The sequence below is a fragment of the Candoia aspera genome, chromosome 1, assembly GCF_035149785.1.
Source record: "Candoia aspera isolate rCanAsp1 chromosome 1, rCanAsp1.hap2, whole genome shotgun sequence".
Taxonomy (NCBI): Eukaryota; Metazoa; Chordata; class Lepidosauria; order Squamata; family Boidae; genus Candoia; species Candoia aspera.
The window spans coordinates 311,809,144-311,835,951 of record NC_086153.1 but is presented as its reverse complement, the minus strand read 5'-3'; the positions used below and the strand labels follow the sequence as shown (position 1 = coordinate 311,835,951).

General features: G+C 40.5%; 1 protein-coding gene across 1 annotated transcript in view; it reads left to right on the top strand.

Moving 5' to 3' along the window:
- Positions 1-7,078: 7,078 nt before the first annotated feature.
- Positions 7,079-26,808, top strand: part of BEGAIN (brain enriched guanylate kinase associated) — a 150,715-nt gene continuing 130,985 nt past the window's right edge. Inside the window, exons 1-2 of the mRNA XM_063291067.1 lie at positions 7,079-7,516; positions 8,364-8,392. Coding sequence (XP_063147137.1) covers positions 7,079-7,516; positions 8,364-8,392 — 467 coding nt within the window. The remainder of the gene's footprint in view (positions 7,517-8,363; positions 8,393-26,808) is intronic.

Sequence of the window (26,808 nt, the reverse complement as noted above, 5' to 3'; positions counted from 1 at the left end):
ACTGGAGCTGGGAAACTGGAAGAGGATAGTGCACATGGCAAAACTGGAACTGGAACTGGAGATGAGTGTCCGCGATCTGGAACACCACCCAAACTAGGCTAGCACCTGGAAACTAGGCAAGACTGAACTGGAACCACTGGGCAAGGCTTGGCTCTCTAGGCAGGACTGGACTGAGCTGGACAATCCAGGCTGGACTGGGTACACTGGGCTGAAGACTCAGGACAAGGATGATCACTTATAACAAGGCTGGACTTGGCTGGAGATTCTGGGCTAGGCTCAGAGAGCACCAAGGATTCCACAAATGTACTCGTAAGCTTGACACATGACTAGGCTGGACTGGAGGCTCTTGACTAGGCTGAGAGCTTGGAACATGACTGGACTGGACTGCAGATCCTGGACAAGGTTGAGAACCCGGAGCATAACAAGATAGGCCTGAAGTTCTTGAACAAAGCTGGGCGATTGAAGCATAACTAGACTGAACCGGAGATCCTGGGCAAGGCTGGAAGCTGGAAACACGATGAAACTGGACTGGAGATCCTGGGCACAGGTGAGAGCTAGGAACAAGGCTGAGAATGTGCTTAGAATGCACAGAATGGCAGCAGTGAGGTCTGATGCTGGACACTAGGCTGAGGTTGCTGGATTCAGCAGGGAGAAGATCCTCTGTGGCAGCATGTGCAGGATACAGGTCCTCTATGATAGGAAATGCAGGAGCTGATTCCCCTCTGGCTACAGGCGAGGTTTCCGACGCAGATAAGGACTCTTCCACTGCGGCTGTGAGCTTGAAGGATCAGTTGTCTCCGGCAGCTTGCTCTTCACGAGTCTACCTTTTATGCCAATCCCTTGAGCGCCTATTCCCCTCTGCAGCCAATTGGGCTGCCTTCTCCTTTGCGCACTTTTCTGCACGCCTTTCCCACTCACTGATTGGAGGATTCAAATCCTCCTCTGAAGACTGGCCAATCAGCATCTGTAACTTCTCCCATGCTGCTGAGTCACTTCTGGGATTTGCTTTCCCTATCTCTGCCTGGTAAGTCTCTCTTTCCCAGGAAGAGTTTTGTTTTCTGAGTCAGAAGCTGACTGAAACCTCACATATACAACATTTGGCTGCTGAATATGAGTGGAGTCACATGCTGGTTTTGGGTTTAGTGATTATAAAAGTCTTACCTGTTATTTAAATCTCTGGCAGTTCAATGCCACTCTGCATTGAAAAATTGCATATTTGGATTTTTCCCCATCATTTATGTTCAGGCTACCACAGAAGTTAAAAAGGAAGAAGCAACCCTTAAGCAACAACTTAAACTCATTGTTTAAGTTCTAATTAGGTTAGGGGGTGTCACAGCAATCTTATGTGGAATTACTTGGAGTTGCTCCCATTGAATTCAGTGGTGCTTGCTACTGAGTACATTTGTGGAATCCTTGGTGCTCTCTGAGCTTTGTTTTAATATTCACTTCAATGAGTATATTTGTTTAACCGGTAAAATATATTGAACTTTAGCCAATGATCTTTTGCCAACTGAAATGTTAGCTTGTGATTAGAAATGCAAACCATACTGCAGAGTGTAACCACTTGAAAGTAGCAGCATGAAGTAGAAACTGCATTTTCTTTTTTAAAAGGCGTCTGTGGCCTTAGCTTGATTTGTTTTGCTCATTTCCAGTCTTCCACTGTACCATTTTCCTATCAGAAACAGAAGCAAGACCCCAACTGTTATTGCTGCAGTCATTTGACATTTATTCTAGTGCTCCTACGGATTATGTCATTGTCACCCCTGCTCTGAAGCTCTCAAGAAAGTTCTGTGCTCACCTGCATTCTCTCTTCCCACAGCCTGCTGCCAAAACTATAGATTCTGATCTGCCCCAGGACCAATACTCTCCAGGTTTTCCAGTGAGTCTGTATTTTTTTTGAAGCCCATCTTTCTTGCCGTTACATCACACATCATCTTCAGAGATGCAAGCAGCACTGGCAACAGCCGGTGCTGCTGAATCATTGACAACTTCAACCTTAACCACCTTCTCGTGCTTGCCTTGACAACTAGTCTACTGAACTGCAATTGGATGAAACCCCTCTCTAAAAATAGCATCACATATTCACTGAGTGTTCCTTTGGGTTTGCCTTCCCCCTTTCCTCTGTGGAAGTGTGTGCAGGAAGGAGGGAAGGAAACAGGAAGGAGTGGAAAATATGACATGTGAGGAGCCAATGATTGTTTTAATCAATATGGTTTGCTTTTGACAAAGGAATCTCTGGAGTCTTATTTCAGTATCTCCTTTGCAATCTTAATAGCTCCACATTTTGTGTGGGAGTTAGAATTGACTCTTATTTTTACAAAGAGTGACCTGGAGAAGGAAAGCTAAGGCACAGAACATACTAAATCAGGGTAGGGGATGAGGGGAGGTGTAAAGAGATTTCTTTTATAACCCTTTCATGACAAAAATATAATTCAGGCTCAATGTAGTTTTCAACCTGAGCTAGATTCATCATGATACTGTACTCAGCATAGCTTCACAGTTTTGAAAAAAAATTAAAAACTTTTTTTTAAAGAAATGAAGGGAAGGGTAATCAAAAAAAAGTCTGGTGAAACCCTTTATGTATGAAAGCAATCCCCTTATTGAGATCTTGATATCAATTCATTTCATCCAATATTTTGATTAGAAGGAATGACATCAAATTTTGAGATGCAAAGGACATGAAATGAGGTGGTAAATGTACTTTCAGACTTGCAAGATTGGTGTCGGCCTTGTGGTGCAGACCTCATAGTAAACACGACCAGATGAGCTAATTCTACTTTATTGTAAAGCCACATTGACAGAATCTTGCAAATCTGAAAGTGCAATCCTCCCTCCATCTCCTTTACAGCCTGAGAAGCTCGGGAGGGTCTCTTCTGAGCCTCTTGCCCCACCCACTATCCAGCTGCAGGCTCTGCTGTCTCTTATCTGACCATTCCCTTGGCAGCATCTCTTTGCACAGTCTCCCATGGTCATTCCCACACACCATTACATCTAGTATGTATTTCTAATTCTTTCAAAATATGATGTGCTAACCTTGCTGTATTTGGTGGCTCTCTGATGCATTTGTTTAAATGAGACCCTTGACTACTGCCCTAAAACATTGCCTTAATGGCATCACTGTGCCTATCTGCTTCTTCTGTCCCAGGCCATCAGCAAAGCTAGGATTATGATGACCCTTGTGGCCTGTGTTTGCTATAGTAAATCACATCATGTTGTGCAGAACTGCTGTATGACTCCAGGGCTTAAAATATTAAAATATGGATTTCTTCATATTATGCAGACATGATATATACTACAGCAATGTTGTGCAAAAAATGTGCTCTCAAATAGTTCCCAGGGGATGGTATTTTGCTGAAGCTAAGCAGATCAGTATCTACTCAGTGCCTAAATCCAGAACTACCTAGGAATACTATATAGTCAAGAAATTAGAATGACCAAATCTGTAAAAATTAGATTCTTATATATTAGAGCTTATTTTCTGTTTCTATGAAAATCAAGGCTGATTTGCACACTCATGATAGACTTTCATCTGTAAATGAATCATCACAATATTTCTGTAACATGCTTTTTAATGAAGCCACCTCATCTATCCATCCAGCCTTCTGTTAAGTCTAAATGTTTAAGTAACCAAGTGATGCAAATGCAAATGCAGAACTGGTTCTGAGGACAACATGTATTTGAAGCACTGTAGAAAGTTAATCTAAAAATGGCCATTGGCTTCCAGGCACCTCTAGATGTGTCCAACCTTGGCTTTCCTGAAGTGTTCACTGCCTGAAACCCAGAAATACAAATGGTTTAAAAGATGATTTTTAAATAAATAAAATAAAATATCATATTCTTTTCCTAAACCAATTTCAGGAACTGACTCTTTACATATTTATTTATTTTCTATCCCACCTTTATTATTTTTATAAATAACTCAAGGTGGCGAACATACCTAACCCATACTAATACTTTTTCTATTATCCCCACAACAACAACCCTGTAAGTTGAGTTGGGCTGCTTGTTGCTTCAGCTTCAAATCTTCTGCTTCATGTACAAGCTTTTAAGCCATACCTTTCATGGAGATACAATAGCGCTAAACATGAGGTTGGTGCCTTCACTTCACTGGAGTACTCAAATACTTATTGGTTAATGTGTAAACTGATGAAATTGAAAAAAAGCATTTGAATGGATACAAAAATCTCATTTACTATTTATGCAGGCTCCCAGCCTCTACTGCTAGCATCAAGTGATGAATAAATATGTGTGAACCAGCTTGCAACTGAACTACTTAGGCAACAATTTCTAAAAAGCTGTTCATTATATCCAAAGTACTCAAGTTTTAGTTGCATTAATTCAACTCCAGCTGTCACAATCACACATTCCAATTTACATCCTTTTCTTCTTTCAAGTTTTTCAAGGACGAATACATGCTCCGCCCCTTTTTTAATTTTTTCCAACCCAATGAAATGTTGGAAATTATATAAAAGGGATCAAAATTTCATCTGTCCATCAACATGGTAACTCTCCAAAAATTGAACAAATGAGATGAAATTTGGTGTGCAGGAGAAGCCAGCAAAAAGAAGATTGGGCTGGTCCCACCTTGGGGCTATGGAGAAAAATGATCAAGAAAAAAAGTTCTCTGGATGCATCCCTATGGAAGAGGCAATTGTGCAATGCTCTCACTCCTGGTCACATGACCCAGAATATTGCTGCTATTAAGAGGTTGCAAAGAATTCCAGAATAGATGCTATGAATGGTACACCTTCCTTTCTTATTTGTTTGCATTCTCAAACTAGAGCTTTAGGTGTTAATTTTTCTGGGCCTCATATTAGAAACCTCAAGGTCTGCTCCCAGAGGGAGGATTACATAACTTTCTATTACAGTATTATATTCACTACTGATCACTAGGAGGTCCTATATAAATTCCAGAAGTTATGCTCATGGGATATTCCTTGTGTGTAAGATTATCCCCATTTGGAAGTTAAACTTTCCTGAAGAAGTCCAGCACTGTGTCTCATCTTATGCAGAAGTTACCTATTCCAGGAGTGGGCAGCCTGCAACCCCATATTGTTCTTTTGTGGCCCTTCTAACCCTGATTGCTGAAAAGACAGTGCATGGTTATTGGGACCTGGAGCTCACACTTTTGGAGGTGCTAAGTTGGTGAGTCCTGTATTGTACTGTACTGTGTTATATAGATGATCAATTTGAAGAGTGTCTGGTTACATTCTGGTGTCAATTCTATTCTTCTGTCTGTTTCTCCTGGGTTGCCTAGCGCTGGACAGAAAATTATTCCTGTGTTGTTCCCCCTCCCAGTTCTTATTTACTGGGATGAAAGAGAATTTGCTTTACAAATTTCTTCCAGGGAGAAGGGCATTTCAGTGAAATGTTCATGGATGACCAAGGGGCATGTGTAAATTTGTTGTAAACCGCCCAGAGTCCCTCTGGTGGGAGGAGATGGGCAGTGACAAATTTGATAAATAAATAAATAAATAAATAAATAAATAAATAAATAAATTATTTTTCACGGCATAGTTCTGCAGCCTTCCTGTCTACCTACACTTCCATTTAATCTGAAGGGTAGATGTCATTCTTCTCATTGGACTTTTTCAGTAGCAGTGCTACTGGCACTATTAAGGAGGAGTGCTGACCTTAAGAAAGTGACATACATTTTCCTCTTCTCTTGGTGAAATTCAGAAAATTTTCTGCCCACAAATTTGGTGAAGAATTTTAGAAAGCTATCTGTGGCCAGCTCCAGTTGCATTACTGCACGCTCACTAGTTCAGTAGTCTAGAAGCAAATCACGAGAGATGTTGGGTAGGGCAGGGAGGTAGTATACGAATTATTAAGACAGTACAGTCTTAATAATTTAGAAGGATACTAAATTATTAGTACTAACTAAAGTAAGTTAGGAAGGATACTTTGCATCACTAATGCTTCGCACAAAGCAACCCTTTGAAGCTGCTTCCGAAAGCAAAGCAAAGCTCAAAGCTGCCGAATTAATTCGTGTTGCTTCTGATGCCTCCCTTCCAGTAGGGAGGAATTTGTGTATGGTCAGCACATTTGCAGAGGTCTCTTTCAGCTACAAGAATCTGATAGGGCAAATCATGTCATTGCTGCACACTCATAAGGCAAACCTCTGCCAACCTGCGCAGACCTATTAGTTATACATGTAGCTAGGTTAGATTACTACGTCAGATTTCCTCTGGAGATTGTTCTGTTTCTAGAAAGGCCCATTCTTCAACTGGGGGTCCACCACAGTGTGCATTCTAGTAGTAACCTCTCATTCTGTGGACATAACTGATAAAATACTTGTCCAAAAAGGTTAGCCACAACTGTAAAATAATGTTTCTGTTTCCTAACACACCTCTTACCTTCCTCTTTGTTCTTTCCTTGAAGCTGTATGTACCATGTACAGACGTAGGAATGTGCACTGATACAGATGGGAACCTGAATTTGATCTCATATGTTTGTGTAAAATCAGTGAAGGTGGACTGATTCAGGAGGTTGCCCTGGCATAATGCAAGTTGCTTGGGAGACAAAAGGCCATATCCATATCCAGAGGGAGTGTGGGGGGGGGGGGCAGTATCTAGTTGTATAGAACATATGCCAACTGTTACTCTTGAGGTTTAGGGCAATCAGGCACACCTAGTGGTGTGACATTTGGATAGGATGTTTATTCTTGTGCACCAAACAATATGAGAGAATGGGGGAGGTGAATCAATAGACTCTCTATGCGCTTCACTGGAACTGCCAAGGCAACAATGGTTCTGGGGAATGACTTCACATAATATGGAAACTGTAAGTGAATGGATCATGGGAAAACAGGAGTGATACAGGGAGATGTGGGGATTTGTTCTCAATGAAAGAAACAAAATACTAAGCATCTTATGTTGGACAATCAGGCTGTATAAAATCAGAGCATCTAAAATAAGGGATCTTATTTCCTGGAAGTAAACTGGGGGCAGGCAGAGGTACTTTTTTAAAAAAAGTGTGATGATAAGCTTACGTGGTGATGTTACACTCTAATTCACAAAATTGGGATGAAAGGTTCTGGATTTAACTGAACTAAGAATCTGGCGACGGAAAGTTACAGATGGATAGTGGCACTTCACCTCGCTGGAGACCAGAGCCCCACTCTATGGCTTCATCGGGAAGCAACGGGTTAATCACGAGGCTTCCAGATGTCCCGATTCCGCGCACCGCCGCCACAAGCCGGCGCCTTATTGGCGCCTCGGACTACATCTCCCATCATCCCCGGCCGAGCGTGGCCTGTGCCGGTCGGGACTGTTGGGAGTTCTGGTCCGGCACACCTGGAAGGCGGCAGGTTAGGAGAAGGCTGCGGGAAGCAGAGAGCCGGCGGCTGCGGGATGCGAGACATGAAGCGAAAGGGTTGCGCGTGCCTGGCGCTCTCTCTCCTCCCCGGCTCTGCGGGGAACGGGCGGAACCGCCGGGTAAAGAGAGGCTTCCTCCTGGCCATGTCCGTGGGCTGCAAGCCGGAGAAGAGGAAGAAGAAGGAGAGGGGGAGGCTCAGGTTAACGGCTCGCCCTGAAACTTTCCCCGAGGTGTGTGATCCGAGCCAGGGCAGGGAGGAGGCTGGCGCAGCGCGGTACCGGTTCTGCAAGAGGGAAGGCAAGCGGTGGGGAAGGAGAGAGAGACGCAGAGAGCTGTTAATTTTAAAGGCACTGAATTACGGGGGCGGGCGGCTTGGGGGGAAGAACCGCTGATCATTGAAACTCTCCGCCCGAGCTTCAGGGCTTATGCGCACTCCATCTGTCGAGATCTTTGGGAAACGTGACGATGAACACACACACGCACACACAGCCCATGCCAAACATCTCCGGTTTCTAGCGAAGCTAAATCGTTGGATGGTTAGAGCCGGCAGTCTCAACCACTCTGCCGTGTCCCTCCCTCCCTCCGTCCTTCCTTTCTCCTCCTCCTCCTCCTCCTCCCGCTGCTGTTGCTGCTGCTGCTGCTCGTGTCTGCCCCTGCGATTTCAACTTTCTCTCTCCTGGCATCCGAGCGGCACAGTAACCTGTTACTGCCGGCTGGTTCTCTCCCTTTCTGCCTCTCCTCGACGCTCCAAATTGAGTCATCCCATGCACGCCCAGGCCTCCTGGGTCCCCAGCATCTTTTCTGCAGCCCGCTGCGTTCTGCTGGAGTTTCAGCCTCTCAGCCCGTGCGTGCGTGTGTGTGTGTATGTGCGTGTGTGTGTGTTCGTGTTAATGCTCACCCCAAGACGTGGCCTCCGTTTGCAGTGGGCTTGGGAGTCCTTGGCCCGCAGCAGTCCTTGGGGTATATAGCCTGAACTATGCATTAACCTGCTCAGGGAACGCTTCCCTCCCTCTCCATTCACTTGCTCCTTGTTTGATTTCTTGTAGGCCTCTGCGGCAGAGATGGAGAAAATAAGGTAAGCCAAATACCCCCCCCCCCCATGCCATACACATTTCTTTCAAGGCAAGCAGTCTTTGGGTGTATGAGAGAGCCCTTCTCTGTCAATCAGCATTGATGCTCTCTGTCATGGGCTGGATCTCCTGCTTTGATATGCCAGAGGAGCAAATGGCATCCAGGGAGTGAGTAAGGTGCTACTTCATTTTTTATTGGATGTATTTCTGCAACCACATTAATTCCGAAGGAGCATCTCTGCCTTTCTGCATGCTAACATGCTTCTCTTCCAAGATGTGAGGGACAGTTGCTTGAACAAATGCAGTAGCCACCACCACCACTTGTCAGATTGACTGCAAGAGCGTGCTTTCCCTGTTCAGTGAGAAAAGCCAGATCAATAATTCCCAGGAAAGGGGATGGGGTGGGGGCAAGGAAGAAGCTACCAGTAAGATTCATTTTTTAAAAAAAAATCTTTGCATCAAGCCATCTAACTGCTAATGTTCATTTCAGTGTAAATGTTGCAGCACTAATATTTGATTTTATGTTTTATGTTTCTTGAGTAATGGCAGTAGATTTTTATGTTGTTTTCTCTGTGTTAAAAATGCTGTCTGCCTGTGGAAGTTTCTTCTGAGTGTCACTCCCTCCTTTAAATCAAGGAGGAGATGGCAATTGGAAGAGGACAAGTTTTCCAGTTCATGTCTTGATTGCTAAGTCTGCTTTGGAAATTGGTTTCTTGTATGTCTTGCGATAACTAATTCACCTTAGACAAAGACTATAATGCCTTGTTAAATTAATTGCTCTAGCAAAGTATCTATCTATCTATCTACCTACCTACCTACTAGAGAGGAAGCCCCACTGAACACAACAGGACTTATATTGGAGTAAACTAGTTTTGCAATGTGAGCAACAGAGTGGAATTTGGAACCTGAAAATAATTTCTTGTGTTCAAACAATATTTATCTTAGCATTCAGGGTTACTTTCCAAGGGTTCTGGTTCATTAGCTTTATTTCTTTCAATTCTTAGCATTGTAGGCTAAGATACAATGGTTTTTGGATTTCTGGATATTAAAAGGTTTTCCATTAAGTTGGTAAACCCTCTAAACAAAAGATAGGCAAAGTCAGGTAAGAGCTGAGGTCTTGAAGAAATGTGAATGATTCTGTTTTGAGAATTTAGCTTGAAAAAACATAGCCTGGTTTATTTTTATGTGATTGTAGGATAATACCATAATGGAATATTCAAAGTATTTTAGAATAGTTTTATGTAAAGTTCATTCATTATTCTTTGGAGTCATAGGAATTGAAGATCGGAATTTCTCAGGTTGATGGAAAATATCTTGGGGGATATTTGTTAGGGCACTTTGAGGGAATCAGCAAATATATTGCAGTATGATTTGTCATGATGTCCCTAATTGTTAATTACTTATACCAAGAACAACTTTGCCAATATATTTGAGTAAATTATCGTATGTGATACATCACTGAATTATGAAATAGGAAAGGATTTGAAAGGAATGAGCTGATAGATACTTTTTTAAGGAAAAGAGAAGAGTATATCAACACAAAGGATTTATAATAATTTAGCTAGAAATGTTACTGAAGTGAGTCTTGTTCCCACAGCCATGAGTTTTTGTAGGCAATTCTTTTTTAAAAAAACAGGTAGAAAACTATAAATTATAGGAAGGCCTAGGTCTTCAGTAGTAGTATGTTTTTTTACTACCCCAGTAATTTATAACGAGAACACAAATATGCTCTTTTTACAGATAGAAGGGGCTGAAAAGAAAATAGGCTTTAGCAGTGTGCTAACACTATAACAGCTTTGCTTGATGCAAGACAGATTTAAAGAGAAGAGGTGAAACAGCATTCCTTTGAGTTTGCTGCCCTTAATTCTTCAAAAACACTTTTTGGGGGATCAACTCTGTTATTTCACAAAGAAAATGGACCTTTACACAGGCATGAATGACAAAGGCACAGATCCTTTTTCTTTCTTACATCCTGTGTTGATATAATCTTGTGAAAACCAATGTAGCACATGCCCTTAAAACCCTGCACTTCCTTTTTGGGTGTTATCTTGATTGCATGTAAGTTCTACTGGGAATTGTTCCCCTCAAACAGGAGCCAGCAATCTGCTGCTAGATATACAAAGACATTCACCTCACTCTTGGCTTTCCAGATAACTTTCCAAATTCCTGCTGAGAATACATTGCCTTTGGAACTCTCACACCAAACAGAGGGGGCATAGACACATCCTAGACTTATGATTATGTTTGGGTTAACATTTGTTTGTTTTAGCAAAGCGCTTCAGTTTACAATGCCATAGCACTCTCACATTTCCAACGAGGTTATCAGCACAAGTGTGCTGGTGTTGAAAGTGAGAAAAGCTGTTGTCTAACTTCACACATATGGCTTTTCTGTCTGTTGGAGAACACCACATGAAGATGAGAGAAGTCTGAATAGGGTGCTTAAAAGAAAACATGTCAGCTGCTTCAGTAAGAATGGTGTAGGCATCCTCCCCCTTCTTGTTTTTCCCTCAACAGGTAATCTCTGATTTGCCCTCTGCTTGTGTCCTTTGCTTTTGAAAAGCATCAGAAAAGTAAGGTTATGGCTATGTAGGTTTTGCCCCAGGGATCTCTCATGCAGGCCTGCTTTTCCCCCCATAAGATAACAAGCTTTCTATCTATCTATCTTAGAATTTTCCGCCAAACAAGTGGTTAGAGAAATTGGGTAGATGATTTCTCCAGGGGAAAGAGGAATTCTCCAACCCTTTCCCAAAGGCAGGACTTCTCCCTAGCAGTGACTGTAACACTGCTCCTGAGAAAGCTCAATGCAAGGAGGCCTCTCCAATATCTTCACCTGCGATTTAACTACAGTGGGAAGCCAGGCAGGTTTGTTTGTTTGTTTGTTTATTCGTTTTATTTTTATCCCGCCTTTATTATTTTTTTATAAATAACTCAAGGCAGCGAACATACTGAATACTCCTTCCTCCTCCTGTTTTCCCCGCAACAACAACCCTGTGAGGTGAGTTGGGCTGAGAGAAAGGGACTGGCCCAAGGTCACCCAGCCAGCTTTCAGGCCTAAGGCGGGACTAGAACTCTCCTATCATGCCTCATTGGCTCTTGGGCTGAGAGAGGGGGACTGGCCCAAGGTCACCCAGCCGGCTTTCAGGCCTAAGGTGGGACTAGAACTCTCCTACTACGCCTGATTGGCTCTTGAGCTGAGAGGGAGGGACTGGCCCAAGGTCACCCAGCTGGCTTTCATGCCTCAGGCAGGACTAGAACTCCATTGGAGAGAAGATTGTACAGTGAAGACAGGATAGTCAGATGCTTCCCTCAGCTACCTTGTAATTCAATCAGTGCAAGAATACCACACACCATTCATGAAAGTTTCACTCAAATTTATCTTCTTGCAAAAATTCTAAAGCAACTTCTTTTTCATCAAATTGAATGAGAATTGTTAAAAAAAACAGTGCAGGATAGGTTTCTGTGCCTTGCATGAATATATTTTTAAACATTCGATAACAGGAGTCCAATCACAGCAGTGGCCTCTTTTTTTGATTGATAAGGTTAATTATCAGCATAAACCCAAAAGGTTTTTGTAAAGATTTTTCTCTTTGGTCTGGTGGGAGCACCTCCTTTTGAATTATTGAAGCAGTCTCAGCTTTTAACAGGCTGGTGAGGCTGCTTCGGAAGCTGCTCCTGGTTGTCTTCACTTGTACATGTATGCTTGGACACTTAATTTGTCCTTCCCACATGTGCAGAGACTAATGGGAACATTTTCTGAAGTAGCTGCATGAGGCTAGAAAATGATGCATCTGCTTTAACGTTAAAAAAAAACTAGTTTCATATACGGTCTGGGGCTTTCTGAAGCTTCCCTTTTGAAGGATTTTCACAGCTCTACCTCACCCCTTACATTAAGCTGCTCCTTTTTTTGTTCTTATTCAGCATCACAATCTGTTACTACTTTTTTCCCCCCTAAATTAGTTAAATGTTTATCCTACCCGATCAGGAATCATCCATTGAGCATGAGGATTTCATGATTTAATGTTTAATGTCATTGTGAATAAGTCACAGCAACTAGAAAACAAGAGAGGGGAATTTAAGTAACATTTTTCCCAAGGACTAATCACTTCAGAAGTAAACACTGTTTGCAACAGCACTCTCCTAGGCATATCAACTCAAAAGTAAATCATGTTGAACTGAGTAAGATAGATAAATACTTGTGGGATTGTAATCTGAGATATTCAGGCTCCACTCTACCAAAGAGTCTGCACTTCTCCATAGAATATCAGGGAAGGCGTTGATTCTCAAGTTTCATGGGAGCAGGAACAATCTTTGTGCTCAAATTCTGATATCTTAGCATACCTTCTATATAACAATCCTTCTTAGCCAGAAGCATTCCTTTTGATTCTGTAATATACTGTAAATTCTGTAAAACAAACTTTTTACTGGGGAACCCCCCCCCCTCCAGAATATAGTTGTAGGCCAAAATAGATTAGTATTGGCAAAACAATACTTGAATAAAAGTGCTCAGATTTCAGCTTTTTCATGCCACCTATTTGTTTATTTTGTACACTCCTAGATTTCCATCTACTCATTTAGCAGGAAAAAAAATGATCTACTTTTTAATCTTGATTATTCAATCAGCAAACTCACATACTGACGTGGGAAAACAAGAATCATGAGCCCTTGACTGTAGTCATTCCTGAATTTCCATTCTTTTTCAGGTTAGACTGTAAGCTTCCTAGTAGAGGACCTGTCTTTTATATATTCTATATATTTTCCAGTGTAAACTGCCATGTAGAGTAATAATGCAAAAGAGGCTTGGCCCCGGTGCTCCTTAAATGGAAGTAGAGATCATAAGCAGCTCCCCCCTGCTTCAGGCCTTCCAATGTGGGGGGAGCTTCCTAGATGTCAGTGCCCTCACCCAGATTTTCTTGTCTGGTGATGGTATTTCACCCTGTGTCTATTTTTAAATCTTGTGTGGCCAATCTGTTTCGTATTGCTCGATTATAAGAGAGAAACTGGCCTTGGGTAGTACTGATTGAGATAAAATGAATGAAATATGTAAAATAGAATGAAGAGTTATATTATGCTATTTTCTTTGGGCAGGTATTTGCCCTCCAAATATTACACTTACACTGCACTGCTCTCTTAATATGAGAATATTGTCATTGTTGTTAGTTGCTGTCGAGTCGTTTATGACTCATGGCGACCCTATGTATAACAGAACAAAATATGAGAATATAGTAGCCCTTAATTACTATTAGTTATATAGAAGACCTGATTTTTTTCTTTATTTACAAAAACAGTGGCTGAAGCCAGTTTTAGTTAAATGTAGACTTAGTTCAGACATTATAACAAGGCCTGTGGTTGATTGGTTGGTTAGTTAGGGGCCTTCTTTCCTAACACAGTATGTGAATCCATTCTTTGTAATGTTTAAACCATGGCTGATGGCTTAGCATATTGTGGGAACCTGGCCAATTTTGGTTTATTCAATAAATTGTGATGTAATGTGTGACTCAATTTAGTCTTTATGTAGCCCCATTGAAATTACTCTGTCTTCAATTAATCATGTCTGATTTAAACTTCATTGATTTCAGTAGACCAACTCTGAATTTGACTAACCCTCCCCTAAAGGCATGGGTGAGGATTTCAGTTGATTGTAAAAGAGGGAAAATTTTTAAAAATGTATGATAGGGAAAAATGAACTAACAGATTTATTTTTCTCTTTTCCAACTTAATTATTTCACATTGCTCATATAATCTATTGTCAAAGAGCACAATTTAGCAATCTTTTTGGTACCAAGAATCTTACAAGTTGTCTGATGGAAGAATCATGCTGCATGCATACCTTCACAATGACACACACGCATACATGCACTTCATAGACCTATATATACATGTCATTTCTCTTCTTCCTTCATTCTCTTTCCTCCCAGAGCCCAATTTTGCCATTAGGATTGGAAAACCAGATTACTTGGTTTCCTGATAAATGACAGGCAGCTACCAGTAATCTACTTTTTGTTAGTCAGCTCATAATGGTCATTCATTTCCAGCTCCAAAGACCAGATATTGGATGCATGCAGCTTTAGGGTGAAAGTTGCCCATCTGTGTCATAATATGTTTCTCCTAACACATGTAAACCCTTGATGGTGATTCATGTGAGTTTTCCATGCCACAACAAAAAAAGATACAGTCAAGACCAAATTATAATTTATTATATTTGTTCTCATCCTTCAAGAACCTCGGAGCAGGATAGGTACTCTCTTCCCTATTTTATCCTCACAATAGCCTGCATAGGTGGGTTAGGCTGAGCAAGACCCCAAGACCCCAGGATCATCAAGGAGTAGTGGAGTGAGAAATAGAATCTGTTTTTCAGATCCTAATCCTAATCCATCTGTCTGAGATAGGAATGCATAGCTTCTGTAGGCTCAAGGGCATGGTAAACTGAGAGCTGCACTCCAAAAACTAGGGCCTATTTTAGGAGGGGAGTTCAGGTATTTTAACAAGCAAAATGGGTGCTTTAAATATATGCAAGGCTTAATTATCTTTTTCCTTTTTAAAGTTCATCCACTCCCCAATGCTAAAAAGATTTTTCCCACTCACTCTTTGGGGGCCAAAAAAGAAGAATTTTGGAAGGCCGCAGGAAACCCTATACTCTACTCTGATGACTGCATCATCTTGACCAATATTGGCTAAATAGGCAGTTCTGAAAGAAGGTGGAGAAGGGAAGAAAAAATGAGAGTATTTTGGCAAAGATATTAATCACTCTTACTCTAGGCTACACTTCTGCTCCATGGAGGTCCCAAGAAGTTTTAATAAAATAGTGGCCTGTAGGAGTAGATGATAACTTCATCCTAACTCAAGAGCTGAGGTGGCCACCAGTGCCTCTGAATTCTGGGACCATGGTATGCAAATGGAGTAGCTATAGGACCTTCAGAGGAAAAAGTTGGGTCTTCAGTCTCCTAGTTTATGCCTAGTGATATCTGTGAAAGATAAAAGGATTTTTCCTTGTAATATTGCACTGTTCACCCCTCTCTTCTTCTCAGCGGTCATTTCTTCCTCTTCCAATATGAAATCAAATACCAATATGAGGAGAATAGCGCACTTTTTCTGTTTGAAAAAAAAGAGAGAGCAGGGTAGGTTGTGAACAAGAATGAGAATGAGAACCAAAGATTGGGGTGCATAGGACCCTACTTAGTTGCTCCTTCCATCTGCTCCTTGTTTTGCTTCTTTTTGGGTGATTCCTTAAAAAGCCAATTATGTTACTAGGGGTGACTTTTGAGATATGCACCAATTTTTAATACAAGACTAACAGGATTTTACACTGATGTTTTTCTCAGAATAACTACTCCCATGTTATAATTTTTCTATGATCGTATTTTAGTTGGCAAACCTGGCTGATGTGAATAGGAGACAGACATGTCTCATTGAGCACAGAGAAAGATATTTCTTAACTTTATCATTTCAGACTCCTAAGTGATATCCTTTCAATAGAAAAGAATCTCAAAAGTTGAGGATTTGAGCCAGAACTTTGAGCCCTATGACAAAACTCAGGAATGTTCAAAATGTTCATTCAGAAAAGTTATCCAAGAATCCAGGCATCCAGGAAAACAGTCCCTTTTCAGTCATGACCCCTGTCAAAGTCAGGGAAGATTCTTGAAGTTAAAAGATGTTAGGATGTTAGATGTTATGTTTCAATCAAAATTCTTTTCTCTATCTGAGATAGATCATCTCGTTTGATTGCATAAGCAAGTGCTTTCTGTCTGCACAGCAATACTTACTGAGCTATGCAAGATTGAAATGAGACCAAATAGCCATTCTGTATGCATTTTAGGGAAAAGAGAATTGTTCAAAATTAAGAGTCAGGTGGTAACATGGCTTCATCTGATTAAAAATAACCATCTGTCATCTAAAATAGAATTGAAATGTTTGTGTGAAAAATAAGAATGACAGTATCTCATCAGAGACTGACTACCATTTCTTAGGAAATACACGCATGTTTTATGTATTTCCTTCAGAAGAAGACTGGAAGTACATACTGCATAATATACACATAATACAAAAGATATGCCAACTATGTTGGGTTTGACAGGTAAACTTGAATCAGTAGCACAGAATAAGCACCTTTTCATTAGAAGATCTTTGCTATATAGTCCATGTCAGCATATCAGAAAAATCATATATTCTATAGAACCAAAAAAAACCTGTATTACATTTCATTTAACTAAATGCATTTTATGCTAGGAAATACAAACTTCCCTTTAAAATGTGCAAAAATGAAAGGCATAGTTTAACTTTGTTAAATCTGTTGCATTTTTCCTTCATCCAAAACCTGCAATCTACCCCATAGCTTTTTTCTTAAAACAAATAATAGTTAAGTTATACATGTAAGATGAGAGCCACAGTACTAAACACACTTTACATTTAAACTTATTGAAGTCTGAGTGACTTTTGTACCTGATAAACCTTTGTACCAGATCTAAACTTGCAACCTAGTTGTTGTTGTTTTTTGCTTTTGAAGTATTTAAGTAACAAGATCATCTGGTTAACCTGCTGAAAGCAAATCTACCATTTTGCATGTGGCTGAAAACTTTCCTCTCTTTGATGGCATGCAAATTGTTGTTCATTTTAGAAATATATTAATATAGATTCATTACTAATATAGAAATATATTAGTGATGAACAGAGAGAGACAGAGAATTTATTGCCATGAAAAAAGTAGGTACATATACCACATGGGGGAGAATCATATGCTAGTGATAGAGCATATCCTTTCATGAAGAAGCCTCTATGTTCAATCCCAGTAACATAAGCCATCACGACCTTCTTCACTGTGTACCCCCTAGATCAGTGTTTTTCAACCTTGGCAATCATAAGATGTCTGGACTTCAACCCGCATGGCTGGCTGGGGAATTCTGGGAGTTGAAATCCAGACATCTTAAAGTTGCCAAGGTTGAGAAACACTGATCTAGATGGAATACAACTCCCAGTGTATTGTATGAATCTTGCTGGCCTGTAAAAAAAAGCTAGAGAGGCTTCCTTCTGCATTTCCACTGCTTTTGAAAACCAGGCTGTTATCTGCAGAGAGATGGGTCTTTGGAGTAACCGCTCTTGTTTTATGGAATTCTTTATCACCTAAAGCTTGTTAAGCTGACCCTTATGACTGGTTGCTGGTATAAATATTGGTTGTATTTTTAATTCCATTTTTTAATTATCTTGTTTTTCATGTTGGATACTTTGTAAGTAGAAAAGCAGTTGAAAAAATATTTTGAATGAATAAATAATCTCCAGCCAGCATGGTCATACTAGAGTTCAATTGAAACATTTTATACCACTTGTAACTACTTCTCAGTTCTTATTCTCTGTGATTTTTAAAATCCTAAATCTGAAAAACATTTCACAGTGACAGCTGGAGTAAAAAACAATCCATTAAAAGACATGTTAGGAGAGTTAAAAGCCAGGGAAGGTCCATATAAAGACATCTAAAACATGTCAACATTGGGGCCTTCACATGTTGCAGAGATGAGAGTTATAGTCCAACATACCTGGAAAGCATCAGGTTGGTTAAGGCATTTGCCTTAAACTATGAAGAACAGTCATGATATAGAATACTTTGGATTCAAAAAGGATCCTTTCAAGCTTGTGTAGGTGTGTACACAGTACCTGTCTGTAACCCTTTAAACCAAATACATCTTTTCCAATGATCACGCTGCAGCAGCAGAGAGCAGCATGTGATCCTGGGAAAAGATGCATCTGTTTTAAGCAATTGCAGACAGGTGCTATATATAAGTGTTCATGTGTGCTCCAAAATGAATTCTAGTCTTCCAGTCTGAAGCAGCAGCATCCTAATAAATCACAATTACATCAAAATAATAGCACATATGCAATGATGTCATCATAGAGATGCTAAGGTTGCAACATGACATCTGACACAAATATAAATTATGGTGCTTACATGATGACGGCATTCTATCGTTTGCTTTTCTTTCCCCTTACTGCAGATGGCCGTGATCCATGCATAGACAGTATTATTCTGTTAAAGCTCTTCTCTAAGCTTTCTATACATTGTTATAGCAAAAGAAAGGGCTTTCTTGACCAAGTTATTGACTGCCTTTATAAGATGCACAGCTCATGCCTAGGTTACAATCCATTCACGCACTAGGCTGAACAGTTTTGTTATATTTTTTTAAGTTTTCAGAAATTTTAACTTTAGAAATGCTCTAGCCTGGCATACATTTCTAGTTGTTTTTTCATTGTATTGTTAATATTATGGTGTACTTTAGTTTCTTTTTAAAAACATTAATGACATCTTGTTTATACTTTCTGTTAGCTTTCTTGGGAGCTATTGGAAAAATGGCATATTAATGTTTTAAATGAATAAAAAACATTAAAACTGTGTTAGTTTAAGACAAACTGGTGGCACATGTAATACATACCACATGTATCTGGTACTGAGAAAGGTTTCACTTTGCAAAAATGAACATCTAATCCTGTGAATCCCAAGACCAGGAGTAATGGGGCCAGTACTTTCTGTGGATTGTATTGGCTTGGCTAAAATGCATTGTTTGTGAAATGAGGTGGATATTTGTAGGGATGGATGAAACTTGCATTTAGTTCTGTTTTTTTGTTCTTTACAACCCCCACCCAAAAAAATGTTTGAAAGAAATTATGTTAAGGGGCCTCAGACCTTGGTCTAGCTGTCCATTTGTTAATCTGTCAGCCCACCGGCACAATAACTCAGATAACTAAATAAATAAATAAAATGGAAATGTTAAAAATTCCCTCGATGGAAGAGGCAGTTGGATAGTGGCCAGAATATTGCTGATTGTTCCATTCTGAGCCACGCTGTCTTCTCCTTCCTGATCATATGACTCTCCCTTGTGCTTCCCAGTGCATACTTATAACACAGGTGCAACATGGAAGAAGAAATAGACACACAATGCTTCATTATACAAAAGAAAGTACATATACTTCCTATAATAAACTGGCTAAAAAGTATTTAAGAACCCTTGCTCTGCATGCTTTTCCTACTTGTTATTCTTGCCAACACAAAAGATTGAAAATTAGTAGCAACTAGACAACCCGTGACCTGTTGGGTCATCCTTTCAGAGATATTTCCTTACCTAAACAGAGATACAGAATGACCATGGGCAGGCAAAAAAGCAGCGGGAGCAGGAGTGATTCCAACTTCCTGCAGGCCTCCCCATTGATTTTGCTTGTGGGAAGCTGGCAGGGAGCATCAGAAATGACTCCTCTTCCTAGGCTGACCCACAGAACTACCTGCCACTTTGCTGGGGGAGGAGGAACAAAGGGAGCAGTGGACTGCAAGGAAAACCGCATCCCCACTCCCCATCCTGGCATGTTCCCAAGGGCCCCTTCCCTTCAGGGAGGAAAAGGAACCACCCATCGACTGCCATCACCCCCAAGCCAGCAGGCATCTGAATCACTCCCTCGTCCTTCCCTCATTGCCCACTGCCCTTAAGAGATTTCAGATTTCAGATTTCAGCCTCAGTTTCAAAGCAGCCAATTGTCACTCACCCATTGGGCCTTGTTGCCAACTGATTGGGTGCAGGGGCCAGAGGGAGGTGGGAAAGAGGGCAGAGATATGTCCTTTCCATCTTCCCTTGCACCATGCAACCTATGGGTTTCTGGGAAGTGTCAGATGGTGTGATGGCTCTGAAGTGGCCACAACTTTGCCAAATTTCAATCCCACAGGAGTAATGGGTCCCAGATTTTGGATGCATTCTGTAAGTTAGCCCATTTGAGATACCTGGGTTCAAAAATTGTTGCCCTTTGATGCACCTTCACCCAATTGAAGGTTACAAACAGACAAACAGACAAGAGAGTTTTAGTAGTATATAAATAGTTGGTTTTTAGTTGCAAGTCAGAGAGCGGAGTCTAAGGACAGTCTTATAACCTATGCAGGATCATATGGTTGTTTGGAAGCCCTTCAATTTACCTGTCCCTGAATTATTCAGTGTTACAAAGTTTAGTTAGTACAGATTTTGTACTAGCATCTGGCCTTAACTTTGCTATTAATCATGTAACAGATGTATTGTAAACAGGCTAAATCCTGTAATTATATATTTATTTAATTCCCAAGATAATAACATACTAGAATTCCCAGATTAGATAGAATTAGCAGCTGTAGTAGAAGGTATTTAAAGTCCAATTGTGTTTGCTGAATGAGGATGTGCGTATTAGATCCCTTTGCTTGGGAACCTTTTTTAGACAATTCTCATTTGGAAATGTTTGTAAACTGTTAAGTCCTAAATCTGATCTGGAAGAAACTTGTGGAGACTGTTCTCAATCTATCATGGCTTCCAGTTAGAGGCTTTGTTGGAATTTGGACAAGCTTCAGCAACAGAGGAGATCAGCTCCATGCAGATTAGCATTACTGACTGGTTACAGGTTCATCAGAACAATAGGAATTGCCCCAGCAATTTCTGACTGTAACGTTCATCAGTCCTGAAGCCAAGGGGTTGCCTCTAGAATCTTCCCCTTTAAGGATTCTGTTCTTCTTAAAGGAATTTTTAAGGGATGATTCTGGTGGGACTGGACAACATCCAAATACCTGGTTTATGACTGGAAGTAGGAGAATGCTCTTTTTTATTGAGGAGAATTCCAAGAAGGTATTGGAGGAGGCCAAGGTTGCCATCTTAGATGAAAGATGTTGACATTGCTAGGTTCTCTGAGACTCCTTTACAGAAATCTCTAGAACTATTGATACTTGCAGTAGATCTCTCAGGACATGACACATGGTCCCAGCCTCCTCCATTATCTGGATTATTAAAATCCAAAACTCATGACAACTATAAGATTCAGGCTTTGTGAAACAAACAGTGTAGAGACTGGATAATGTATCCAGAGAGGACAAGCATCATGATTTGAGTATCTCAAACATCTTACATTTCTTTATTATTTCCAGAGCTGCAGACGCTGGCTCCCAGAACTATTGTCTTACAGGAATATTGAATATATTGATACTTGATAATTTCAAGGGTTTCTCAGGCTGTGGTTCCAACCCATAATATTTCCCATCATATGTGCAAAGACAATTCTAGTCTGTGGCTAACACAGCTGTAAAAATGCAGGTAATCATGTAGAGCACAACGAGATTGAGATCAGGCAGCTGAGTCCAGAGAAGACAAGCATCATGGTTTCAGCAGTGTGTGTACTGGACATTATTTTAATGCCAGACACTCTTACACTTTGTTTTTGTCTATAGATGTTAGGAGAAGAGGAAGGAAAGAGAAAAATAGAAAGTTGATGAAATTCAGAAACAGATTTTGCCTGCAAACAGAGAAAAAAAAATCAGCCATACACTTAAGTGTACTCAGAGCTTGATACGATAATTCTGTTGTTGGAAGAAGTGGAGTGACCTGCAATTTTTTCTGTTCTTTTGAGCTGAAGGATACAATTGCAGCCTCAAAGTTAATTCAGAGCTTGGTATGGGAAATCAGGATGGAAAATTGGGAAGATCTCAGAATTTCATCTCAAGCATAGGGAAACACCCACTTGAAGAGGAAGCATGTAATTTTTATCCCCAATTTCAGCTACCTGTTGAGTTAAACCCATCCCTCTGAGAAATTCTTAGAAGCATGTTGCACCATGGAGTTGTGTTTACAAGTATGTATTCTTGACCCCAGAAATGAGACTAAACTTTTTAATCATAAATGTATTTCTCCAATCTATATTTATATACTGTAGGTTGGTTGAGAATGTTTACCTAGACATTTAAGAAACACTAATTACCATTGACTTGAAAGCATATAACCCATATTGTGCCTACAAGCAAAGGCAGAAAAACTCTTAATTCTTTTAAGTACCTTTGAAAGTCTTTCTTTGAAATATGTTACATTGCAATGAAATTGTTAGTGTTAAAGTAGCAAGATGGTCAGTCTTTCCTGCCTTATTTCTTGTATATTCTTATTCACAGAGTAGTAATTGCTAATTTTGATCCTTGCATTGTTAAAATCAAGCATGTATTGTACACCAAACCAAAAGTGGCCCACAGTAAACTTGACAAGCTTCGTACCTTGTACAGCAAACTTGTGGGGAAAGAGGGAGAAGGATGCAGTTGTCAACAGATCCAGCTCTGTCTTTAGAACCATCAGTGAGCCTTCATAACACGAAGTGGTTTTTATCGTTTCAGACTTGTACAGTTTCTTTCAGCAATCCCTGCACTGGTAATGTTTCATTTTGTGTTATACCTGGAACTGTCCCTGAGGATTGTTTCAAAACATCTGTTAGTGCATAATATGGCAGCAATGGTATTGACTGGAATTAGGACCATTTTACCCATTATTGCAATATTACAACAACTTCATTGGCTCCCAGATCACTTCTTGGCCCATTCAAAATGCTGATATTAACTATAAAAGTTCATGGATTGGGGCCACGGACCCAAGTGAACATCATTTCTCTTTCTGTCTGTGCATAGTTATTTTCACAGACCATGTTTTATATGACCTGAAGACCACGCCTGTTCCATCTGCTTAGATCCAGCTAGAATATAAAAGAAGCGGCAACTACTAAAGATCTAAATATTTCATACTAAGATCTGCAACAATAAACCATTTTAGGATGCAGAATGCAGCTACATAGACAGATAACTCAAAGGCACTGACAGTTTTCTTTCCCATAATAAAAACAGTTGTGATTAAATTACCTGGTTCTGCTACAAAACGAAGCTGCATTTGAGGATGGAGCGAAATGGTCGGTCGCTAAGATTTTGGGATGTTTATAGAGTACTACATGGTGACACTGCAAAACTAGCATATTCTGTTGATCAGTCAAGGTTGCAGTTTGATTAAGGTGCCAACTAATCAAGAAAAATCATACCACATAGCCTAGCCTGCTTTTGTGCTTTCAACATCTCTCTGACCTCCCAAAATTAGCAAGTGAAACTGATTATCAACTGCTAAGGTCTATAGGTCAGATGTCAGTTTAAGGCAAAGTCATAAAACACAGTTGAAAAGTGGGTACCTTCTTTATTTCAATACCCTTTTAAAGCCATGTTTAAGAGCATAGAAATAATACTGGTTTTCAGGCAGATGAAGAGGAAAGGAACTCCTTTTGTAATTCTGGATGTCACTGTGCAAATACTTGTATAAGCAATAGACATAACTAGATATGTTCAACAAGACTTGGTGAGCAGAAGATGCTCAAAATGCCGTTGAAAGTTATGAAATACGGCATTTCAGATATTGGTAAGCAACAGAGAGTCTCTGATTCATTGTCTATAATATTTTGGTAAATGTATTTACAGTATTAAATAATCAAGCCTAAACCAAGCTCTCCATTATATACAGACTATGGTTGTTCATATTAATTCTCTGGCATGGTCTTCATGGACCCATCTGCCATGACAGAAACATACTTCTGGGAGTGATTTAAAAAAGTGGCTCATGCAACTTCCTGCTGGAACACGAGGCCACCTATCTTAACTCATCCCATACATGAACTGTGCAGCCTGCAAGTGAATTGCAGTAAGTAAGCATTGCAGTAAGAATCATTCTCTTGACTCCTTTGATGTTCTTCCCCTGTAACTTGACTTTTGGGAAATTTACATTCTTGCTAACAATAGCAGTGAAAAGTCTTTGAATGATAGTATAGGCATGTAGGGGGCATGTCAGGACTTTAGCAATTCTACCATTCCATTACTTAAGTTCTGTGAATTTTCCTAGAAATCATTTGCTCACATCATGTTTCCTCAGTGGTTTTTCTCAAGCAGCCTCCCCACTTTCCTTTCCTTTCCTTTCCTTTCCTTTCCTTTCCTTTCCTTTCCTTTCCTTTGGGTCCTTTTTTCTCAGTCTACTGAGCTATATTACACCAATTCTATTTCACATGACAGCTTTCTCTTCCTTCACAGAAAGTGGAATACTGCTTTGTTCTTTAGGCAATCAAACATTCTCAGCCAACATGCCAGCACAATGAGTTGGTATCAGAGATTTTACCGCACAACAATCTCTTATGCATATTAATATAAATACAGTACAATTGCACTCATAAAATGTAGATCAGCATAATATCATTAGACCCACAGAGGAAATGCAGGAATGCCAACCTTGTCAAGTGTGGTGACAATTTGGATGGATAAAAGACCAATAGCAAATACCAGAGATGCAAGATAAACCAAGAAGTCGAAAACCATCCTGGAAGATAGGAATGCCTAACCACTTCTATACTGTTTCCAAAAACAAATGCATAATTGTGTCCCTGTAGTTATCAGGAGTCAAGTTAGACTCAAGGCTGTCTTTAACTTTTATTGAAATGTTTCTTGATCAAAGTAATAAAATAGGCAAAGGCCACCAATGTGAGTAGTATTCATTGCTCACAAAACAAGCATGTGCTTTAGGAACTATTGTGTCTGTCTTGCAGAGAGCAGGGAAGACCTGGTAAAATGTATGCTAGGGAGAACATGATAAATTGCCATGCAAGCTCGGGGCAGCTCACAAAGCCTTGTGAGCCTGATTTAGTCCCTGAAGTCAAGATATTTTGCAAGAAAATCAAAATTATTGGAGTAGGCTTGGTCTGCATCCTGGCTTGTTTACAGTCTGAATATTACAGAGGGCCATGGCAAATTACTTCATAGGGAGCCTCTGCCATATAGGGGTACTTCATCATAGCTATGGATTACAGTGATAAAAGTCCTGTTAGCGCTACCCACCTGCCATTTTAATCTGCCATGGAGACAAAAGACTGATCCACAGTAATATGAATGAAAGGAAGGGAGATCCAAACCAAACCTAGATAATTTTCATGACAATCTGTCCCTAACCTGGTCTTTCAGGCCTTCCAACGGTGCACTCATCACCACTGTAACTGAGTTACAGTGCTTGCTGCTAGTTGTACTCTTTCCTTCCACCTCTCGCAGCGTTAGAAGCTTCTTGAGAGAGCTAGGTATTTGCATAATGTATCTGAAGTAGCATAATTTGAGCCTGGTCATTTGTGCCCCAAGTGAGAACTCTGGGTTGATTTGTTTGATGATCCATTGGTTTGTTTTCTTGGCTGTCCATGGTATTCTCAGGAGTCTTCTCCAACACCAAAAGCATCAGTTTTGTTCCTATCCTGCTTCTTCAAAGTCCAACTTTCACTTCCATAAAGTGTCACAGGGAATACCATTGCTTGCAAGATTTTGATATTTGTAGGTGTAGACACATCATGGCATTTTAATATCTTCTCCAGGGCCTTCATGGTTGTTCTACCAAGTGCTAGTCTGTGGCATATTTCTTACTGCTAGTTCCTTTACTGTCAATGGTTGATCCTAAAAGGCAGGAGCTACCCACCACTACAATATCTAAATTATCAGTTCTAAGACTGGTACCTGTTGACGTTAGTTTGGTCTTCTTTATATTTAATTTTAGTCCAATTTTTTCACTGTGCTCCTTGACTGTTATTACTAGAGCTTGCATAACCTTTGCATTTTTGGCTATCAGGGTAGTACCATCAGCATAGTGCAGGCTATTGATATTTTTTCCTCCAATTCTAAAACCATGCTCAACTATATTCAGCAGGTTGGTTGGTTGGTTGGTTGGTTGGTTGGTTGGTTGGTTGGTTGGTTGGTTGGTTGGTTGGATGATAGATGGATGGATGGATGGATGGATGGATGGATAGATGTTGTTGTTGTTTATTCGTTTAGTCGCTTCCGACTCTTCGTGACTTCATGGACCAGCTCACGCCAGAGCTTCCTGTCGGTCGTCAACACCCCCAGCTCCCCCAGGGACGAGTCCATCACCTCTAGAATATCATCCATCCACCTTGCCCTTGGTCGGCCCCTCTTCCTTTTGCCCTCCACTCTCCCTAGCATCAGCATCTTCTCCAGGGTGTCCTGTCTTCTCATGATGTGGCCAAAGTATTTCAATTTTGCCTTTAATATCAATCCCTCAAGTGAGCAGTCTGGTTTTATTTCCTGGAGGATGGACTGGTTTGATCTTCTTGCAGTCCAAGGCACTCTCAGAATTTTCCTCCAACACCACAGTTCAAAAGCATCGATCTTCCTTCTCTCAGCCTTCCTTATGGTCCAGCTCTCGCAGCCATATGTTACTACAGGGAACACCATTGCTTTAACTATGCGGAGCTTTGTTGTCAGCGTGATGTCTCTGCTCTTAACTATTTTATCGAGATTTCTCATTGCTCTTCTCCCAAGGATTAAGCATCTTCTGATTTCCTGACTGCAGTCAGCATCTGCAGTAATCTTTGCACCTAGAAATACAAAGTCTTTCACTGCTTCTACATTTTCTCCCTCTATTTGCCAGTTATCAATCAAGCTGGTTGCCATAATCTTGAGTTTTTTGAGGTTTAGCTGCAAGCCAGCTTTTGCACTTTCTTCTTTCACCTTCATCATAAGGCTCCTCAGTTCCTCTTTGCTTTCAGCCATCGAAGTGGTATCATCTGCATATCTTGAGATTGTTAATGTTTTTTCCAGCAATTTTAACTC